Genomic DNA, 21,155 nt, shown 5'->3' on the forward strand with positions numbered 1-21,155 from the left:
TTTACTGATAGTAGGACTGCAGCACAAAGGTCAGACTGGCGTCAGCTGCTACAGAAACATGCCTCCACAGACTGAAAATTTTGGACACTACAGATCAGTTTTCTGGATCCACACCATGTACTGAACTTTGTTTACCACGAGTTGGTTACTTTCAACTGCAGCCAACCCCACTCCATCTTGACTATGATCTGGAAAGCCTGCAAGATGCTAAAAACCAGGAAACCTTACTCTGTATTTTCTCTCCAGCTCCTTGGTTGCAAGGTAACAAGAAAAATCATCTTACATACTCTAAGGAATATGACACCACATGAAGATATTCTTTAAGTAGCAGCTCTGAATGGAAGAATCATCAATAGCAGGACAAATAGTACATGCGGTTCTTATTACAGGCACTGTCCTCATGTCTCCCTCAGAAAAGAGAACAGATACAGCAGACCAAAGTATTCAATAGTAGCAAAAAAAAAAAAAAAAACCCCACACCCAAAAACAACAAAAAAACCCTGTTTTAAGTACTAACCATCTTTCAGCATTACATGAAGATTTTTTTACTACTTACCATTTTCTTGTGCAAACCGGGATGCTTCTAGAAAGGTTACTTCACGATCTGCATCAAGATCTTTTTTGTTTCCACACAGTATTATCACAATATTTTGACTTGCTAACATTCTTGCATCTGTCAGCCAATTAGTGAGAGCATTGTAGGTTTCACGGCTGTGATGAAAAAACCCCATGTTAGAAAATGCTCATTTCTAGCAAGCAGATCACTGAACTAAAACTTTTGAAGGCAAACCTACATTATTGCCAAGCCACAAGACTGTACTAGTCAGACACGTTACCTACACACCTCAATTACACCAACAACAAACTGGGGAGAGTACCAAGTTCCTTCAAGAAACAAGAAGGGTAAAGTTCTTAAAAAGCAAAATCAAATCAATCACAACCAAACCCAGACAATTTCTTCCCAGCAGCTTCTCCCTCTGAAGTCGAGAAACACTGTGTAGTCTGCTGCTAGAGCCTATAGAAGGCAGTACTGCTCAGCTCACTTCTCACAGTGCTTATGAATGTTCTGCTCCGCCACTGCCTTAATGCCTTTCATTAGATAGTCATTCTGATTAATAAATTATCATCTAGACACCAGGACCCATGAGCTGAAACACATGAAATCCCAGCTGCAGCTCCTAAGAACTTTGAAAGCGAGATCTCTTCTGAAGCATCACTAAGATGTTTTGGAGTGGCAACCCACTGTTCCCCAAAAGGGGAACAGATGATTAAACACACATATAGCTCATGGTGCATTTGGCTACACGTAGCCTTTGAAAAGTAGTAGCTTACTTCTTATTGATGCAAAATGCCCACAGATTGGAATAAAAATAAATAACAAGATACTTTGTTAATGTGAAAGGCTAAAATTTGAAGTGCTAATCTAGTTTCAGCTTTCTGTGCACGAAATTTAGGAATAGTGATGAGTTATTAATATGGAACTCAATAATTAAGTTCCAGATGGTATTATAAGAATTAGCTATGCTAATGGAGAAATGCAGGCCTGAAGTATCACATTTGTTTTAAGACCAAAAACATCACAGGCATTTATCCTGCTCACATTATAGTGGTGGGCAAAGCTAAAACCATCAAGAAGACCAACTGACAAATGAGCTCAGCTGACCTTAAGCACAAAACACTGATTTTGAAGAGTGCTCAAGGGAAAACAGTACAACAGTACACTCACAGGAAAAAAAGCAATACATACAGCGAGTCATCATTAACCAACACAAAGCTTATCTGATAAGCATTAGTCTATCAGGACCAGAAAAAGAAAAAAAAAAGCAGAAGTGTGCAATGGTAAGGTATTCTACTGGCTGCCTACAACATTAAAGCAAACAAAAAACCCACAGCAAACAAACAAGATTAAAATATTTTTGGGCCATAGTTACAGAACACATGGGTAAAGCTAGCTTCTCCAGATGATGACCTGTTACACCAGCACACTAATAAGCAGCTTCCACAGACGCGTGCTACCTTACAAGTGGCTATATTACATGTGGCTTAAGACTGCTCTAAATTTCTGTTGCATACCACCAGTGTCAGGTTATTTGTTTTCAAGGACATGAGAAACACAGACCAGTTCAGAGGTTTGGTTATCTCTTTGGAAAACTATGAATGCAAAATACAGATCAAAAACACAGTAACAAGACCCACAGTGATCTTTTCTCAGTTTATTCAGTTCCTAACAGCTGTTGTTAACAGACTTCCTGAGCCACTGGCTGCACACAGTCTAGCATGATTACATCTACTGGTGGGCCAATTCCTACATATTTGTCTAACCCCCTGAGCCTTTGTACATTTATGGCTTTCATAATCATAGAATCACAGAATGGCCTGGGTTGAAAAGGACCACAATGGTCATCCAGCTTCAACCCCTTACCTGTGCAAGGTCACCAACCACCAGACCAGGCTGCCCAGAGCCACATCCAGCCTGGCCTTGAATGCCTCCAGAGATGGGGCATCCACAGCCTCCTTGGGCAACCTGTTCCAGTGCGTCACCACCCTCTGGGTGAAAAACTTCCTCCTAATATCTAACCCAAACCTCCCGTCTCAGTTTAAAATAATATGTCATGTAAGCAAGTTCCAAGGCTTAGATATGCACTAAAATAGCAATACATTTTGTATTTCTTTTTTTTTTGTCTATTCTCTGTCAGAGGATTAGATACATGGGAGGGATTCTAGTTATTCATTAATTGTTTCTGACAGCCAATAAACCAAAGAGGAGCTAGTTTTCTTACCTGGTTATATCATAGACAAGTAAAGCACCTGCAGCACCTCTATAGTAACTTCTTGTTACAGACCTGAAATATAATTGACAAATAGATATACATTTTTGTTGTATATTTTGTTTAAAGCCTAGGTTTCATGTATCTACTGTATTATAAAAACAATTACCTTTTTTTTTTTTAATAAAAATAAAAAAGTGATTTTAATCATAATGAAGCAGCAAAAACTTATAACTAGGCTTTCGATGACAAGATGACAAGTTTTCAAGGAATGCAGTCATACAGTGATTTCTGAAAGTCTATTCTGATCCATGTCCTGCTGAAGATACATTTGAAATACGGCCTGACACAGAACTGGGAGCTGCTGGTGGTAATTGCTCAGCTTTCATGCCACAGTTAAGTTATGCTTCATCTTTCAGCAGTAAAGGGAGAGTGAAGTAAATGCCATTGAACAACTTAAGACTCCTTAAAAAGGAAGCAAAGAACACAAAGCATTCTTCAAAAGGTAGAGTATGAATTAAAAACAGACTGCTAAGTATGCTAAGTTAATCTTAAAAACAAAAGGCTCACATAGATTATAAAAAGTACCCAAAGAAAATAACCTGCACATCTGTAAATGCATTCAACTTAAAGGAACATCATTTTTATGAGCCTCTAGAACAAGCCCCTCACAATCTCATGGTATCTAGCCAACAGACTGGAGACATCTTACTGCATATCACTGCCTGGCTTTGCCTGTTAGAGGACAAGTATTTGGACTGCAGTCCATTCCCCAGACTTTTACCACTGCGCTCACCCTTGTTAACCATTGGTAGCTCTCTATACTCCGTAGACAAGCAAAACAGACCCACCCCCAGCCAATAAAAAAAGCCTCTGAGAGATAATATTTGATTGTAAATATACTCAAACACATACCTTCTTTGCCAAATTTGATATATGCCTGCTTTTAAGCAGGAATAGATAATACCCAACATCCAAAGTAATGATTTAACAAGAAACAACATTTAATAAAACGGCTGAAAAGGGTACCTGAATCTCTCTTGTCCTGCTGTATCCCATATCTGCAATTTCACGTATTTACCACCAACATTTATGATCTTTGAACCAAATTCCACTCCTATGGTATGATTTGAATCGTCTTTAACTAAAAAGATGAAAAAAGATTTATTATTTGGAGAACATTTGGAGTGAATAAGTAGTTTTCATTAAATCCAACGTAGGTGCAATTAAAATTTTCCAGTGTTCAAATGACAAACTACTACCTGAACAAACAAAATCAGTGCAGCTATTGCCATCATGCAGAAAAAAGATTTCTTACAAGCTTTGAACATCCCACTGAATTAAAAATTATTACTAGAATGGCCTGCCTTAATCATATTATTACGGCTGATGGAAAAACAACATTTTCTTCAATTTTGTTTTCTAATACTGCACGGCAATTTAAAAAGAAGAAGGAAAAGCAGAGCACAGAATGCCAGTCTTTTCTATGAATATGCAAAATATGTTTGTTTTTTCATGTTAAGACACTACTGCACATATTCTCAGCAGTAAGTTTCTTGATTATACATCATAATCTCAGAGCTGTTTCTCAAGAGAATTACAGTTTGGCTGAGGAAGATAACCCTTTAGGGAACCCTTGCTGCGCTCACGTATACTTACATTTCTTTTCAATAAATTGGTGTAGTAAACAGGATTTTCCAGTCCCAGCATTTCCTATGACCAAGAACTTAAACAGGAAATCTGAAGATTAAAAAAAAAAAAGATTGCTAACTTTTAGTGATATTAGAAAGTGAGAGCAAAGAGTTACTTGTTTATGGAGATACAAGAATGACAACCGGAGATGAAAATGATGGAATCAGAAGGCATCTGGCTGACTTTTCTACCAGAAACCTACTTTATGGGTAAATAAACTATTAGCTACAGTCAGTACAATTGCCCTCTATAACAACATCAGCTCCAACAAAACCCAACAGACCTTTTAACACTTGTATAATCTGAAAAAAACTGGAATGTGTTCTCTACAAATTTACTGGCAAGGCTTTTTTATTCTGGAATCTCTGCTTTTGTGTTTCTTCCATATGGCAAATTAAGGAAGTTATTTCTGGCACTTCATCTACTTATGTGCCATTGACATCAGCGTTCATTTAGTAATGGCAATACTCAAAATCTCTTTTGTCTTGTTACAGACACTGCTTTGATACTACCTTTCCAGTTTTGCTAACCATCGAAGAAAGCTTCCTCGTCTTATCATTCTCAAAGATTTGCACTGATAAACTATGATAACAATGCTTACAATTACTTTCCCAACTATTTATTTTTCTACCAACAGCATCCTTTTTACAGTCATCTTTACAACTTCATTGCATCATTTCTATTATAAACACAGTAGGTCTCCAGAAGACAACAGATAAGCATGCAATGAAAAGGATTAAGCTTGCAATACAAACAAAAATAAAAACCTAGCATTAATTTCATTAACAATGTTCAAAGCTGTCAAATGCATTACAGTAAATACCAGTTCATAGGATGGCAGAATAAAAACAGGAATACACTCAGTCAAAGCACTGATTCATTACTTCATGAGAATTTTGTTTGAACCTCTGGCTTCGTAAGTGGAATTTAACATGCACAAAGAAGTCTGCCCAATCATTTTCCTTTATGAAGGAATTAGAGCATCACAGAATCTCAGAATGTCAAGGATAGGAAGGGACTTCAAAAGATCATCTAGTCCAATCACCCTGCTGTAGCAGGAACACCAAATAGAATGGTTTGGGTTGGAAGAGACATTTAAGATCACATAGTCCACAACCCCCTGCTGCAGGCAGGGACACCTCCCTCTAGACCAGGTTGCTCAAGATTCTATGATGCTATGAAAACTTAACTAAATAAAAATAAGAGTATCTTATATTCTTAATATGGTAAGCAGCTTCCCACTGTTGAAAATTCAACAGCAAAAGTGAGGGGTATGAATCCAGGAATGTCCAACATCCTTTGTTTTCAGCTGTCCTTCAGATGTTATCTTTAAAATGAAGTATTATTTTTACATATCATCTTTACATGATTTTTTGTTTCAAACACTGTAACAGACTTTGGAATGGACTCTATTCTGAAAGAAGAGATTGCCTTTTCTCACTCACAAACAGAGTCATTTACAGTCTCTAGACATTCTGTTCCAAACTCCTATCGTTCTTCCTGCCCCCACTCAGACATTTGTGCTTTCTAGACCAAGAAAAGAGATTTTGGTTCAGGTTTTAAAATACTGCCTATTATCTCCTGTACAGAAGGACCCCTTACATCATTTCAATTGCAAAACACACTGAGGCTCAGAATATATCATCCTTCAGACTACCAAATCTCCACTGTTAGCATGAAATGCATGTAAGTCATAAATAATCCTTAAGCATTTGGTTAAGAAAAAAAATCCTCTGTGAAAGTTTCTCTTTTATGGACCAAACAGTGAGCTACTTTGTGCACCTTCCCATATATTTAACCAATGTGGGTGTGTGTAATCTCACTGGTTTTATCACTTCCAAAGAGTTCCTCAAAAAGCAAAATGTTCTGAGACATCTGCAAGTAGAATACTGTTGTCTTGTCTCTGCAGCTTTTCCAAAAATAAATTTGAAACCCAGTTAAAACTGGTTCTCCTACATGTTTGGTAAATGATGCTTGCCAGAATTTCTTGTCAAGAACAAGTGAAAAAAAGTAAACCAAATATACCTTTTTTTTTTCCCCCTCCCATGGACTAATACAATTTATCAGCTACCATCAAACTACAACAGGAGACACATCACATCAGCACTCTATTCCTACTCTAATTTCTCTGTCATTTTAGGCCCTGGTTGTTAAATGTGGTTGAATAAAGGCATATTTTACAATCCACGTCCAGCAGCACATTTAACAAGATGCTCCATTCTGTGGGGCCAGGCTGCCAGCCAGCAAGAAATTCTGAGACAACGGTGTCACTGTCAGGGACTGATAGGGAACAGACTGAGAACTGCAGTGTATTTTTCCTGAGGTGCTTTGATTTGAGGCGCTTCATATTTTGCTCTGAGGGCAAGAGTAATATTGGAGACTTCATATTAATTCCTTTACATTGATATCACAACAGCACTTTACAGGTAGACTCCTAACTCATTAAGATTCTATTGCACCAGGCAACTTTAAGTGGGAATCTCTTCTATGATAAATATTTGGATAGATGATTATTCATTATCTGCTTACCTGGTAGACAAAAAATGCTTCCATCTGCCAAAAAAAACAAACAAGTGTTCTAAGGTGAAACTTGAAACTGCAGTTTCATACAGTAACCACGTGAATTGTAAGGAAGTCTGTTTTAATCACTCATAGAATGGAAACAGCCAAAGCTTCTATAAAAATGAAAATCTTTTTGCACTGGGGAAAGCAGCAACCTTTCAGAGCATGCAAACTTGTGGAGCAAGGAAATTAACACTCTGCAGTCACGTTCACAGTGTACTTCTATCACTTGAAATGACTTTACATAAATCGCTTGAAAGAGCACAAGGCTCTCAGTTCAGCTTACGTTAATAGTTGATCCAGAAGCATCAGACAACGTGTTTCAGGAAACATGGAATACAGTGTACATTTAATCACCACGAAACAAGGACAGGAAAAGGCATGTGCCAATACCGAAAGTCACAAGTACCCATATTGATTGAGTTGACGTGCTGGGCTATGAATCTAGAAACGCTCTCAATGAAGAAATATAGCAGATAAGAAGAGAGAGAATAGTTTTTCAGTTTACTATTCCAGAATGTATTTCTTATGGTGTCATTTTGCAAGGTAACGACAAGCATTATTGGTAGTGTTTTTTATGTCTTCATTGTTTGATTCAGAAGAAATATCTTCTCTTTCAACTGTAAGGGCACCTAAAAAAATTTAGCACGGCTCTGAAACTGGATGAGACAGACTGAAAGAACTCCTCTCCCAGAGGAGTTAACTCATTTCATAGTTTTGTTTTGTTTTTTTTTCTCCCTCTCCAATTGACAAAGAAGCTCTGAGCTCTAACATTCCAGTTAGTCACTAAGGCTGTCACCCTAGAGAAGTTTTTCTTATGAACTCCGTTGTTCCTCCTTCGTTGAGAAGCTGAAAAGGAACATCATTGCAATGTTAAAAATGCTTGCTATCATTCTGGCTACTATGAAGATCTGGATAAGTTAAAGTACTTTGCCTGTAAATAATGTCTTTATACAGAGAAAGGATTTAAAAAGAAAATTAAACATCATGCCAAAAAGAAAAAGGGCTGCAAGATATGCACTAGAAAAAGCATAAAGAGATTAAAGATAGCATATCTGGGCTGTTTAGGAAAATAGGATTTCATAAAGAATCAACTTACTGCCTTCGGTAAGCTACATGCATCACCTGGTCCCACACTGGGTAGGGGTGACATGGAGCAAGGCAATGGGACAGATCCCTGTTCCCCAGCACAGGTGAAAAGCAATCAGAAACGCTGTGGCTCCACCCCAAAGAAGCACCAGCAGCTGAACTGCTGTGTGCAGGGGGAGGAAAGGGCTGAGGGGGGAGGAGAAGGGAGACAATCGTGGGCTTTGACTCAACTACCATGGCAGATCAAAACCAGATGGTGTGGAAACCACCCCAGGATGTCCAACCTCCTCCTTTGACTGAAATCGATTCCAGCAGAGGGAAGAAAATTGAACAAACCACTGCAGCTCAGTCTTCAAAATGTAGCATGAATTGTTTCCTGTATTCTACTTAATACAGAAGGGGGGGGGAGTGAGGGTGGGGTGGGGGAAATCGACCAAATTACATCCTCTTTCATAGATCAGTCTTCTACCAAATCCTTGATAAAGAGTAGAACATACATTCATTAGTTTCCAAAGGATCAGCAGTATTTCATTCATGTCATTAAAAACAAAAACAACTTTCCTTTTATGTTGTAGAAGCCTGCATAAGGGAGGAGTGCTCTGAAGCAATCCTACTGACAATATGCTGCCTCTAAATGAGAGAAAAGAAGGGCTATCTCTCTTTACTCCTTTCTCTAGCAATAGCAATTAAGATCAACAGGTAGCACAGATAAACTTGGCTCAACTTGGCTCTTTATCTGAATAAAGACTGCTTAAAAGGAGGAAGCTCTGCTTCCTGATGAACAAAAAAGCCATGCCCTCTAGGCAATAAAAGAAACTATGAAATAAACTGAAGACCAAGGTGATAAATGAAAATACATTTGCTAAGTATATATGGGGAGCAGGAAAGGCAGGACTGGGAGAAAAGCATGAATCAAATTATCTAGACAAAAAAGAAACACATTTCAGTGGACAGGCAGCTTACGCATTCCAACAACAAATTCCAACAAGACTCATGATCAGACTGGCAGTAGCAGATATTCAAGGAAAAAAGAGAGGAAGTAGGAACTGAAGAGATTGAGTGAAATGTACTATTTTTCCAAAGATAATGCAGTCTTCTAGCCTTACACCATTTGAAACTAAAAGGTGGTTTTGCATTTATCAGTTAAGGACAAGCCATTTTAAAAATCAATGTATATTTATCATAATGGGAAAATGGATGCATTTTACACTGGGAAGCAGGACAAACTCTGCACATGTCCTGTAGTAACTATCCATATATGCTACAGACACTGTATCACAGGAAACATGAGTTACTCACTGGAAAATTAAGAGATTTGTTTCCGCTGTTACAAGCTGCATGCTTTAGATTATTATTATTATTATTTTTTAAGATTGTATTGGATCATTCTATTGTAGTTGTACTACAGTAGAAATCCCAGCTTGTTCCAGTCTATATCTCAACTGAGTACTGTCAGACTTATGTTACCACTCCAAACCGAGCTGAAAACACAGAGAGAATGGAAAACTACACACTGAAGGACAACATCCCAAACACCATTTCTATTAATTATTCAGTCTATCATAATATTGCTTCCCAGAGCAAACTGAGTCATCTCTCCCATGCTAACAACACAACAGAGAAGAGAGAGTACTATTTTGGTGAAACATTTGCAGTGAATAATCGGATGTTTGTATGGTGAAACTTGGACTTAGAAGACTTTTTTTTTTTCCAGTGAAATCAAGTAAATTTATAATAGTTGTGTGATGCAGCCATTACAATTTGAATAAACACTGTGTTTCGTATCAGTCCATTTCACTATCTGCTGTAGAAACTGGCACTCAAGTTCCACACGTCTCCAGCCCTTGATGCTCCACCAGTAGCAAAAAGTTGCAGATGAAATTAAATTCACACTCATATCTCATCCAGTTACAACTTCTCATTCCCTATTTCTACAAGTATTACAATCGGTGGGCAGCGGGTTCAAGGCTTGAAAACGTGGCAGTGTTTCATCCACCTCCCACCTTGCTCAAGAACAAGATCAATGCTCAGAGATCATTCATACACTTGAAGATACTCCAAGGAGCCTGGAAAACATCAAGCCCAAAGCCTCAGAAAAATATTAATCAAATACACAATGAAATTCAACTCATTAAGAAAACTCTTTTTTTTTTTTTTTTTTTTTTTTTTTTTCTTAAATGCAACTGGCAATGGAAAGAGAAAGGAGAAGCACCCTTAATTGTGGGATTATAACTTCTACTGCAGATAACTTACAATACTGCTATTAAACAGAAAGCCCTGTAAGGATTTTCCAGAAAGAATGGAATTGAGCAAAGTACAGTTTTCAAATCCTGAGAGTAAAGCAAAATGATTGGTCATGGTAAAGCAGTTTCATTAAGCAGAAAAATATTTCTTAGGAAAAAAAAAAGAAAGAACCTCCATCCCTAGCATTAGGAATTCCCAAGTAATTCTAAGAAAGCTCAAAGGCTTGCCAAATATTTCTAATACCCAAATGTATCCTGAAAAGGAAGAGTTCGCCTAAGTAAGTTTATTCTAAATAGCTGTTGGAAAAATACAGTCTATAGTCTGAAAAATACAGAGCCAAAATATTATCATAATTAGAAGAATCTAAGTAAAAGTGCTATGTGTAGTTATTCTGCTGTTAACAAGAAAAAAAAAAAGAAATACAGCATTTACATGTAGCTAGCACTGACAGCTAGCAAACAGACTGCAATGTCTCATAATTTCAAATAAACCCCTAGCTGAACTGTGGAATATAACATTCAAAAGACTAAAAACTTTTAATGGCAATAATGGAGTCAATTTAACTTGTGTTGTTTTATGCAAATGCATTTCATCTTTCCATCAATAAGGTTTATGCAACCATGAGTGAAATCACAAAGAGGGGAGATGGAGATAAATACCACACTGTTCCAGCAGAAGAGCTAAGGTCATCAAGTAAAACTGGCCATCAAGTAGAACTCAAAAAATGAGGAGAAGGCCTTTCACAGAACAGATCATTTACATAGGGAGCTCCCTGTCAAAGGGTGCCACGAACACAAATTTGCATTCGAGAAAAGATTGGGTGAGTTCACTGAAGAAAATGCTGCTGAGGGTTTATCAAGAGAAACTATAGTTGGCTCTGGGAACTATTAATATTAAAATAGTTGGAGGTCGAGGAATCTTACATCCTATATGCTTGCCCTGCTCTCATCCTCTTTCCAGGGCACCAACAGGACACTGCAAAGTTAAGATACTGGTTACTCCTGCGATCAGAGATAACATAACCATTGTTAACATCTACGTCATGCCATAAGGTGATTTATATTTTTCCATCTACTTTAAATCTTGATTTCTTAATAGCTTAATTGTGTACAAAAAGAATAAACATTGGAACTAGGAAGAAAAATACACCAAACAGAAAATGAATAAAAGGAATAACTCACAACAACTGCAGAACTTCAGCGTTAAGGCCATAGTTTCTAGAACACTGAACCAATTAGAAAGCATCAACAGTTAGAGTGGGCTTACAATTACTATTCTGCATCACTGAACCAATGCAAAAAATGTCTGAAGTGTACTTGTTTTAAAATGCAATCATCTATACGATGCTGCTGCAATAGCAAGCAGGCTAAAGGGTACAGCTAGAACACTTTCCACCTTCTCTGGTTGCAGATCCATCTGATTGCTTGGAAAACCACCAATTCCAATGCAAGCATAGCAGAAACGATGCCAGTTCTTGATCACGTGAAGTCAGACTACAAGAAGTTGGTCCAAACTCTTATCTAGATCTACAAGGCACGCCTCTAGTCCAGCTTCTGCCTACACGTTTCAAGCATGTAAAACAGAAGCAGGATCTCAATGCTTACACTTCAAGGGCTGCCTCATGTTCTTGCCTCATTTTGCCCAACAGTTCCTTATGCTTACTGTACACCAAAGCATTGACCACTGTGAAAAAACAGCCACTGGTGGAAACTGAAAGCAAACAGGCTTGCGCAGCAGAAGCCAACAGTTTTCATACCGATAAGAACTCCTGCTGGCAACGCAGGCTGTCTCACAGACAACAGCGGTATTGCACCTCACTGTACTGCACCTATGGAAGCTATTTATTTCCAGGACCGCGCTCTCCCAACACGAGACACACGTCGAAGTCAGAACTGCTGCTGAGGACGGAGGAGACGAAGGCACACACCCAGCACACCGCGTTCGAGGCTGTTCTCACCCACCCTAGTGCCCCGGCACAGAGGCTCTGCAGCCTCTACGCGTGAGAGCACTGCCGTTCTGCAAGATGTCACCGGCCGCGCTACGCCAAGAGGAGGAAAGCCGAGGCGATCCAAGCGCGCTCAGCCGGCTGGAGCAAAGTTAGGGCAAAGAGGCACGCAGGCTACCGCTGCGGGCCAACGCCAGCCCTGCCCACCTACAGAGCCCTCGCTTTACCCCCAACCTCCTCCTCGGGGCCGCCGTTCCCCCGACAAGGGGCCGTGCTCCCTCCCTGCGCGGGGCCGCACCCGCTGCCCCCCGCTTCCCGTCACGGTCCGTTCGCACGGCCCCACCCCCAGCTCCTACCGTAGGTCTCGGACATGGCAGCCTGCGACATTTCGCGAGTAGCAAACCTCGCTCGCTCCGCTCCCGCAACCGTGCCCGAGAAGCGAGCCGCCGGGCAGAGACTCGCAACCCCGCAGCACCGAACGCACACCCCTCACCGCCGCCCCACCTCACCTCGCCCCGCCCCGCCCCTGGCCCCGGCCGCTACGGCCGCCGCTGCGCATGCGCGCCCCGCTCCCACACCCTCGGCGCGGCGCATGCGCGCGCAGCTCGTTGTGTTCCGCCGAGAGGAGGCGCGCCTCTGCGGTGCGTCCTGTACAGCTGCTGCCCGGGGAGCGTGTTCTCGTCGGGGCAGTGCGGGCTGGTGGAGAGGGCAATTCCCTTCCTCTCAAGTGTCTCGCAGCTCTCCTTGATCAAGGCGATCAGACCCCAAGCCGCGTTCCCTTGTGCCCCTCCATCCGCAGCCTTCCCTCCCATCCCCTTAAATCTTGTCCTTGGTATTCTAACTTCCCAATCCTGCTGCCTCTCTGTTGCCTCCTGGGCTGTAGAGAAACAGTACTGAGCCTTGAAGCTTGACCTAGCAGTATAGAATTCCTGACACACATGTTGTGTGTGTTGATTACACACACAGCATGTATTCAAAGATAAGTGGCAACAGCAACAGAAAAAAAAGACAAAACCAAACCGAGGCTTGGTTAACACAGATAGATTTTGCCTGATTCCTGAAACGTATTGTGCTGTATCAGTAAGAGGACACGCTCATCTAGCCATCTTGCACTGTACATACAGTACTCTAGGCTAAATGACAAATTAGTCTCGTGATATCAAAACAAGCTTACCTATATGGAAGTTATATTTGATAGACATCACTCTCCTCTGCCTCCAGTCACTCCCAATTAGCTAACATGCACATACTGATAAAATACATCAGAAGTATGTAGCCTTCTGTAAGTATCCTGTTAGTAATATTGAAGAAAAAGATGGGTGTTGGAAGAATGGAAAAGGAAAGATAGAGCTGCTAATGGAGTCACCGTTGCTGGAGTTGTCCAAGAAATGTGTAGATGTGGCACTGAGGGACATGGTTAGTGGGCATGGTGGGGATGGGTTGGTGGTTTGACTAAATAATCTTAGTGGCCTCTTCCAACCTTAACAATTCTATGACTGTGAAAAGTATTGGGTCTAACAGCATTTCTACTTTGAAGATGAAATTGAGAACAAAGTAAAATTCACAAATAATGAATGCTTGCAGTAGGTTGGAGAATATATTGCTGGTATTTGAGGGATTTGATAATACAGGCTGCTGTATTTTAATAAAAATATTACTTCTGACTAACCGAAAAATAAATAGCTACAACTGACCTCACCGGTGTCCATCTGTAGTCTGAGAACAAAGAAAGCTGAAAGCCAAACATTTCATTTGTCTTCTGGCTCATGTAAAGACAGAGACATCATGTCTAATTGTGTCTGAAGATCAGACATTTAAACACTATCATTTGTTCCCCAAATTAGTTTCACCACAGTTATTGTTCCTGTAATTGGCTGTGGTAGTAAAATTGCTGCCCAAAAGGCCATGTTGATGTTTCTTTAAAAATGATAATCTGATTTTTTAGAGTTTTTTACTAACCAGAGTACCAGAACATTAGTGTTTGATACCCTAGAAATAGAAGAGGACTGCAAGATCTCCTCAGATGTGGACTTAGGATGAGGGATTCTTCAAAAGCTTTTTCCTCCAAAGGAAACAACTTGACCTCTGGGACTCGGGAGATATGGAATTGGCTTTTAATGCCTTTCCCTATTGCAGGGAAACAAAATTCAGCCTGAAACGGATCCATATTTTGGATTCACCTTCACAGAGTGCTCAGTCATCCACCGTTCATCCTGTGAAGTGGGCCTGCAGGACCCTTTTGCCATGACTCCAAAGATATGCTTATATGTGGCACTTAAGGACATGGTTTAGTGAGCATGGTGGAGACAGATTAACAGCAGGACCTGATAATCTCAGATGTCTTTTCTTAATGGTTACAGGATTCTGTTAGATGTGGGAGCGATAGGACATGTCTTGGTTTAGTCTGAAGGTGGCACTACAAGGCCATTTGTGAAAGGCACTGCGGTAACGCTATACTTCATGTATGTTCGCTTGATCAGTTACGGTTGCATGGCATGTAGTCCCACCTGAGAGGTTAGTTAAAATCAGGAATCAAGTGTTGGAAAGCAACCCAATGTATGTAGAAGCTTCAGGCTTCAAATAGATTTGAAGTGGTCATGAATTTGGCTCCGACAAGCCAAGTGAAATATTTACATGTACTCGGTGTTACTGGCCAGCTGACTTCATCTGAAAACAACTGACATCATCTGAATACTGTCATCTTCAACTTCCACTGAAGCTGCCCTCGACCTATGAATGTGGTTGTCAATTAATGTAATTACAGTCATTCATGGAAATTTATGGGCTAAATGTTTCTAAAGTCTTGGGCTAGTTCCTCAGATGTTAGCCTGGAGTAGATGGAGGTGGTGAAGAAGGTGATGCTCCTTTTTTGCAATAAACTTTCCCAAATATGATTCCTGCAAGCTATACTGCTGAATTGACAACTGGTAAAGGCCAGAGTCCAGCATGCTGTCTGCTAGTCACCTTCTATTCCTCTTCAACATGCTGTCTTCACCAGTGGTAGGGAGAAGGCAGCCACACTGCAGTTCAGGGAAACTCAGGATTCCTGAACAATTGCCAGGAGCTGGGATAAGCTCATTTTCAGATAAATCCATAGTATAGTGCAGAAGTACAAATTTGCTCTAATGTGGGATAGGGTACTGTTCCTTTTTATCTTGCAGAAGCTTATATAAAATGTTTAAAGCTTTTGTTAAGAGAAACATGTTAATGGATTTTAAAGTAGATCAATATACAGGCCACGGATTTTGAAAACACTGATTTAATTTTTCAAGATCTATGTAAACAGAGTGATGAGGCCTAAATATTTATTTCAGGAGAAAATGAAGAGAACAGTAGTCTGGGTCTTTATAGAATTATATTGTAGAATTATTACACGTTTATGTTGTCTGAAACACGGTTTGTATGAAACTCGCTGTATTTTATGAAGTTAGCCTCATGGTGTCACTGATTAACTGCTCTGCTGGTGAAATACAGTGGCAATGGGATGTAGTAGGCTGCATTTGTTCACTTTTACTGTCATTATACTTGAAATAGATGGTTTATTAACACGTTATTGTGAAAGACATGAGGCCACACAGGTATTCCTCATCGTGAGCCCAAAGTGGTTCTCTGCTGTGGAGAACTCACATGCAGTAGAAACATTGCTCCTTTGGGTCCCGCTTCTCGAGCGAATATCCTCAAACATGCAAAATACCAGTCTTGATTCAGTTCTACCACTCCAGATGCTTGAATGCATCATGCCACTGAGGCACGATTTGCACATGGATATCATCTGTCATCTGCATGGTTCACTTGGATGGCTCATCAGGTCTAGATCAGTGTGAGCTGCACATTTGAGAAAGAATTTGCCATCATGCCCCATGTTTCAGACAACCAAGCAGTGGAGGCATGACCTCATGCTCCCAAGGCCCTGGTTCCCATACTGCTGAATCAAGGACCTGTCCAAAATGTACCACGATCCCTATGCCTGCTGCAGCTGTGCCGCTGATCCACAGCCCATGGAGGTGCTCCTATGTCCCCCCTTCATATGTAGTGTAAGCACACACCAGTTATCTGGGCACCATCCATATCAGTGCAGAATTAGAGGCACTAAAGAGAATGCCTCAGCAAAGGTATCTTGACAAGCCATCTGTGGGCTTAGATCTCCTCTCCATTGGTTCTGCCACAGGGGGAGCACGAGTCATGCTTGGAAAAACTAAATTTTGAGTACCTAAAGGCACATTTTATTGTGCTAAACTTCCTCTCTGAGCTGTTACATACCTTTAAACATGCAGTCTGCAGTGACCACCTTGTCTCTGAAAATAGCTTTCTTTCAATAATCCAAAAAATCTGTGAAGCTCCTGATTTATGTTAGTTCTGTTGTGTACACAGATGTGGCTGAGGGGACACAAACTGGTAGCACTGAGCTGTGCTCAATGAAAAATTTCCCTGACTGCCAAGAGTCTTCTGGTCATCAGGTGCTGTAGTTTTCATCTGCATTGTTGCTGCAATCAGTTGTAATTGCATTCAACTTTTTCCTAATATTGCTGTCCCTCTGAATGTGGTGGTATCATGTAGTCACAAGGCTGGGTAAGTGAAGGGGCCAAAGAAAGATACTCTGCATATCTGCTGTAGCAGTAAAAACATCACAGCAGTTAGAGGAGAAGAGAGCTGTGCATGAGGGAATGTCTTTACAGCTAACATCTTGCTATGATTTTGCATGAGCCTGTAGATGTGATCTGTGCCAAGATGTTTTAAGAAGTCTGCAGTGCAGTGTTAAGTCTTCAGCCACTAATGATGTGCTACATTTTCCTGAAGCCACAGAATATTTATGTATTAAAAGCCTTAAGACTAGCATTTTTCAACTTGCGAAACGTTTCGTGACAGAAAATCTCTTGTAACTTATTACCTCTTATGAATAGTTGTTTTTTTTTTCAAACCCTCAAAAAATCCAGAACATCTAAGGTCTAAGATAGGTTTTTGTAGATGATTTTTTTTATTTTTTTTATTTTTTAATTTTTTTTACTTTAACATGCATTCATCTTGCAGTTTTCTGAGACAGAGGTGTCTGAGCTGCCTTACATGGATGCTCTACAAAGAAGGCTGGATGTCCTCTGTACTTCATGGGCAGATCCAGCCAGCTGGTAAGCTGCTTGCAAGGACCTATCCTGATGATACATGGATTTAAGGTCATATGCCTTTTGCTAAGCAATGAAACTGTGTGTGCAGATTTTTGAAAACAAATATAAAGAAAAAAATATCTACAGTAATAAACGTAAGAATCAAGTCAATCATGTCTTTTTATTTTTACCTACAAACACAAATACAAACGTAGTCTTTTCACCTGACAGGCAATTGTTGAAGAGTGTCTGAAGGAAAAATCTGAGTCTAAATGTAACAATATTTATGCAGCAAGTGAATGAATCTCAGTTCCCAAAATGCAATTCTATCTCTGGCCATGCACATCATTTTTCATGGCTGTCTTCTTGTCTGTTTCACCTTCACTTGTAAATAACCTTGGAGCTAATTTCACCTTGGAGCTATTCTCTTCCACAACATTTTTTTTTTTTAAATAAAAAGTATGAAAATACTTGTGGTCTATGAAGAAGCTTCATTCCTTTTTTATTTTTTAAATTACAGCCAAATAAGAAAGTTCTACACCATCAAACTGACATGCTGATTGAAATGAACAGGCATGGCTTTTGAGTCTAGCTTTGGTTATTAGTGACAGCACATTGTTACTGATGGCTTATATAAAATACACTTGATGATCTTATCTAGTTTTGTGGCCATTGCTGTCATACAAAACTCACACCAGTTGGAAGAGACGTTGAAGGCAAATAAGGCAGACATGCTTTACAGCAGACATTACTGGCTTCTTAAACTGGATCCCATAGGTAAAGCAGGGCCCTCACCCAGCCACCTCCAATTTCCCCTGCCTCACAACCAGATTTTCTCACAGATCTGCAGGCTCTTCTCCCATGCAGGGACCCAAGGAATTCATGGTGAAGACCACAAACCTATCCATACTCTGTTGTCCTTTTGTCCTGCCTATGGGACACAGGGCAGTGACGGACTGGTGTAGAGCACAGTGGTGAGGAGGCATCAGCACCATGATCTTTATGCACAGGAAACCTTTTTGGAGCACTCTGGTATTTTAAGTGTCTCCAAAGTAGGCATAAATGAGGGAGTGGAGAATTAAATTCATAAATTTTCTGCAGTTACATGCCAAACCAGGTACTCTGCCTTCATCTGCTTGGATGCATGCACATGTGCCCATCTGTTAGGGTGGCACCATGCCCAGGCTGGCCTGGTCCCCCTCATGGATGCTGTTGCTGTGCCAGGTGTGATGTTTGGTGCCTGACCTCCATGACCTGGCAAGTGACCTCCTAACAGCATGGTGGCCTCCTCACACAGCTGGCACATATGTATATGAACATCATCTCTCTACTGACCACGCTTCAGCTGAAGCAAGAAGGAACAAGGGCTCAGGGGCATTTGCCAGATGCACAAGTCACCCTACACAGACAGCTCTCACACCTCTTCTCCTTTTAAGGAGCTTGGAGTGTATGCCAGCAGAGCCCTTTGTCTGTTATGTCTAAGGTCATGCCAATGTCAGTCCTTTGCAATAAGAAAATGAGTTTTTTAACAAGAGAAGAAAAGCCTGCTGAGCTCAAAGCACAAATGGAGCACTTATGCTGCTGAGTGGATGATGTGTTGCCTCAGAATGTCGAATGTTCTTTTATACAAACAAAAGAGCAGACAAGGTTTTCTATGCTGGAAAGTAAAGAAAAAAAAAAGAAAAAAAAAAAAAAAAAAGAAAACAAGAACACAAAACAACAACAACAACAAAAACAAACAAAATCACAAGAAAAGTGAAAAAAGAACTGGAACTGATTCTCTGGAGGAGCAACATGTAATTGTAGGTACTTGCAGGCTTTTGCTAATTAAGCCACGAAAGCCTTGTGTTTCCTCCCACATGGTCTAGATGGGCACAATCAATTAAAGCATCAGTGCAGTAGAAGCAGCTTAGGCTGGCTTCTTTCCGGAGAAGGGGTGAGAGCAATTCTCTGACACCACTTAGCTAATGGGGTGAAGCCCATACTCTGCTGAATCCAACAGTGCTCAAAGTTTTGGCTCAGGATTAAATTTTACACAACTGAGACATACAATCCCTCTCTAAATTCCAGAAATCAGATTTAGATCTACATAAGGTCCTTAAGCAAGAAGCCAATGAAAACAACACAGGACTTAATGGGAATCCTATAAAAGTATAAATACAGTGGATTTACTTTCTGAAGCAGTAGCAAGAGTTAGTTGTGCAGAAACTACCATTAATACAGCTTGCCTAACTCTCTGTTAGAAGTGTAACACACCTTTTGCAACTGTTTAAGTGCCTTATACATTAATAGAATTCAAACTGAGATAAAAGAAATCAACACAACTGTTTTCACTCCCTCCTTCAGGGGTTCATGCAAGGTTGCTTTGGAAGATCTAGGTGGTTTCTGCTTCAAGTGTTCAAAGCCATAATATGCATCAGGCTCTGAAGGTACACAGAACAAGACCACTCTTGTTTCCCATGGGAGAAATCTCCACAGGATCCTGTATTCCCTATTCTTCTTTCAGCTTCTGCACTGTGTGCTTGTTTGCATACGCTTCCTCTGCACAATGGCTCTGAACATTTTTGCTAGTAGTAACAAAAATGTCACTAAGGTGCAGGCATATGATACCATGTACCTCCTTCTGAGATTGCAAAAGGAGATTTCTGGAGATATTCCTGCAGCCTGTTAGTACTACACACTAAAATGATGTTAGAAGTCTTTTAACAAGATTGAAGCTCTTGGGCCAGGGCTTCCAGTTGAAATCTTCTAGTGGGACAACTCCTCACTGCATGCTCATGCTCCATACTGATGGGAGAAAACCCTGGTCTCTATAAACAAAATAAGAGTATAGTATCACATTTGGGAGAAACTCTTCTTGCTGTGCTGGCAGCAATATTACACACTGATAAACAGCCTTTCTTTAGAAGGAAATTTTAATATAGCATCAGTGATCAGTTCTGCTGGTCCTGTAATGGTAATCAGATTTTCCTAACGTCAGAACACTGTTAAGTTCTGTTATTATCATCTCTATTCAACCAGCTGTTAATGTTGCAGATCAAATCATAGCCCATACACCTAAAACATAATTAAATCTTACTGAATGAAAGTTTAAAGTAGTTGCCTTGTCTTTGTTGTATTTTAAACATCAAATAACCACAAATAACCTCTACTTATGTGTGAGTATAATTATTTTAGAATTATTTTAACAAGTTCTGAAATTAGGAATTGATCTTTTATTTTTAAGTTGTAAAAATTTAGCTTACTATCTTAGCTGCTATCAACTAGGTAAATGATTTATTTCCCTCTTCATTTATATTTGGCTGAATCAGTACTTTAATACTCTTTCATTCATCAGCATTTTACACAGAACCCATTACAAGTCTGTCTTTTGTGACTGATGCATTTCACATATGCAGCTTTGCCTAACAGTTTTCCTCTGCATATTCAAGAAAGGTTCTTCTTGATCATAAATGTATACAACAGGCTCTGTTATGTAGAAATATTTAGAAATAAGAAGATCTTATAGCTCAAAGCTGTAACTGTGAATAAAGATCTCATTGTTGAACAGAACACCCCCTAAATAGCTGGTGACATACTCTCAAATGAAAAAGGCATTGGGTTAGAAAGAAATCTATCCCTCATCCCTCCATCCTACAATGAGCATCCTTTGCTCATCCAGGCTTTTTCATGTATTTCCCACTTTGTGGAATCTTAATGCCTGTTCTTGGTATTTGGCAAAGCACAGGACCCCCCACTTCATGCTGAAAAAAATTG

At 40.1% G+C, this 21,155-nt stretch overlaps 1 protein-coding gene across 4 annotated transcripts in view; it reads right to left on the bottom strand.

The window, feature by feature from the left end:
- The window catches only part of RAB4A (RAB4A, member RAS oncogene family), a 28,260-nt gene extending 15,459 nt beyond the window's left edge, over positions 1 to 12,801 (bottom strand). For 3 of the 4 annotated variants that reach the window (XR_008207175.1, XR_008207174.1, XM_052684596.1), the window contains exons 1-6: positions 12,657 to 12,801; positions 6,990 to 7,013; positions 4,428 to 4,508; positions 3,798 to 3,912; positions 2,781 to 2,843; positions 557 to 711 (exon numbers count right to left, since the gene is read on the bottom strand). Coding sequence is in view for 2 of the 4 variants with exons in the window: in XM_052684596.1 (XP_052540556.1) it covers positions 557 to 711; positions 2,781 to 2,843; positions 3,798 to 3,912; positions 4,428 to 4,508; positions 6,990 to 7,013; positions 12,657 to 12,687 (469 nt within the window). In the remaining 2 variants the exon portion in view is untranslated. The remainder of the gene's footprint in view (positions 1 to 556; positions 712 to 2,780; positions 2,844 to 3,797; positions 3,913 to 4,427; positions 4,509 to 6,989; positions 7,014 to 12,656) is intronic. The other variant, XM_052684614.1, reaches the window with a different exon arrangement.
- Positions 12,802 to 21,155: the final 8,354 nt, after the last annotated feature.

This window comes from Tympanuchus pallidicinctus, unplaced genomic scaffold (genome assembly GCF_026119805.1).
Source record: "Tympanuchus pallidicinctus isolate F22 unplaced genomic scaffold, pur_lepc_1.0 scaffold1, whole genome shotgun sequence".
NCBI lineage: Eukaryota > Metazoa > Chordata > Aves > Galliformes > Phasianidae > Tympanuchus > Tympanuchus pallidicinctus.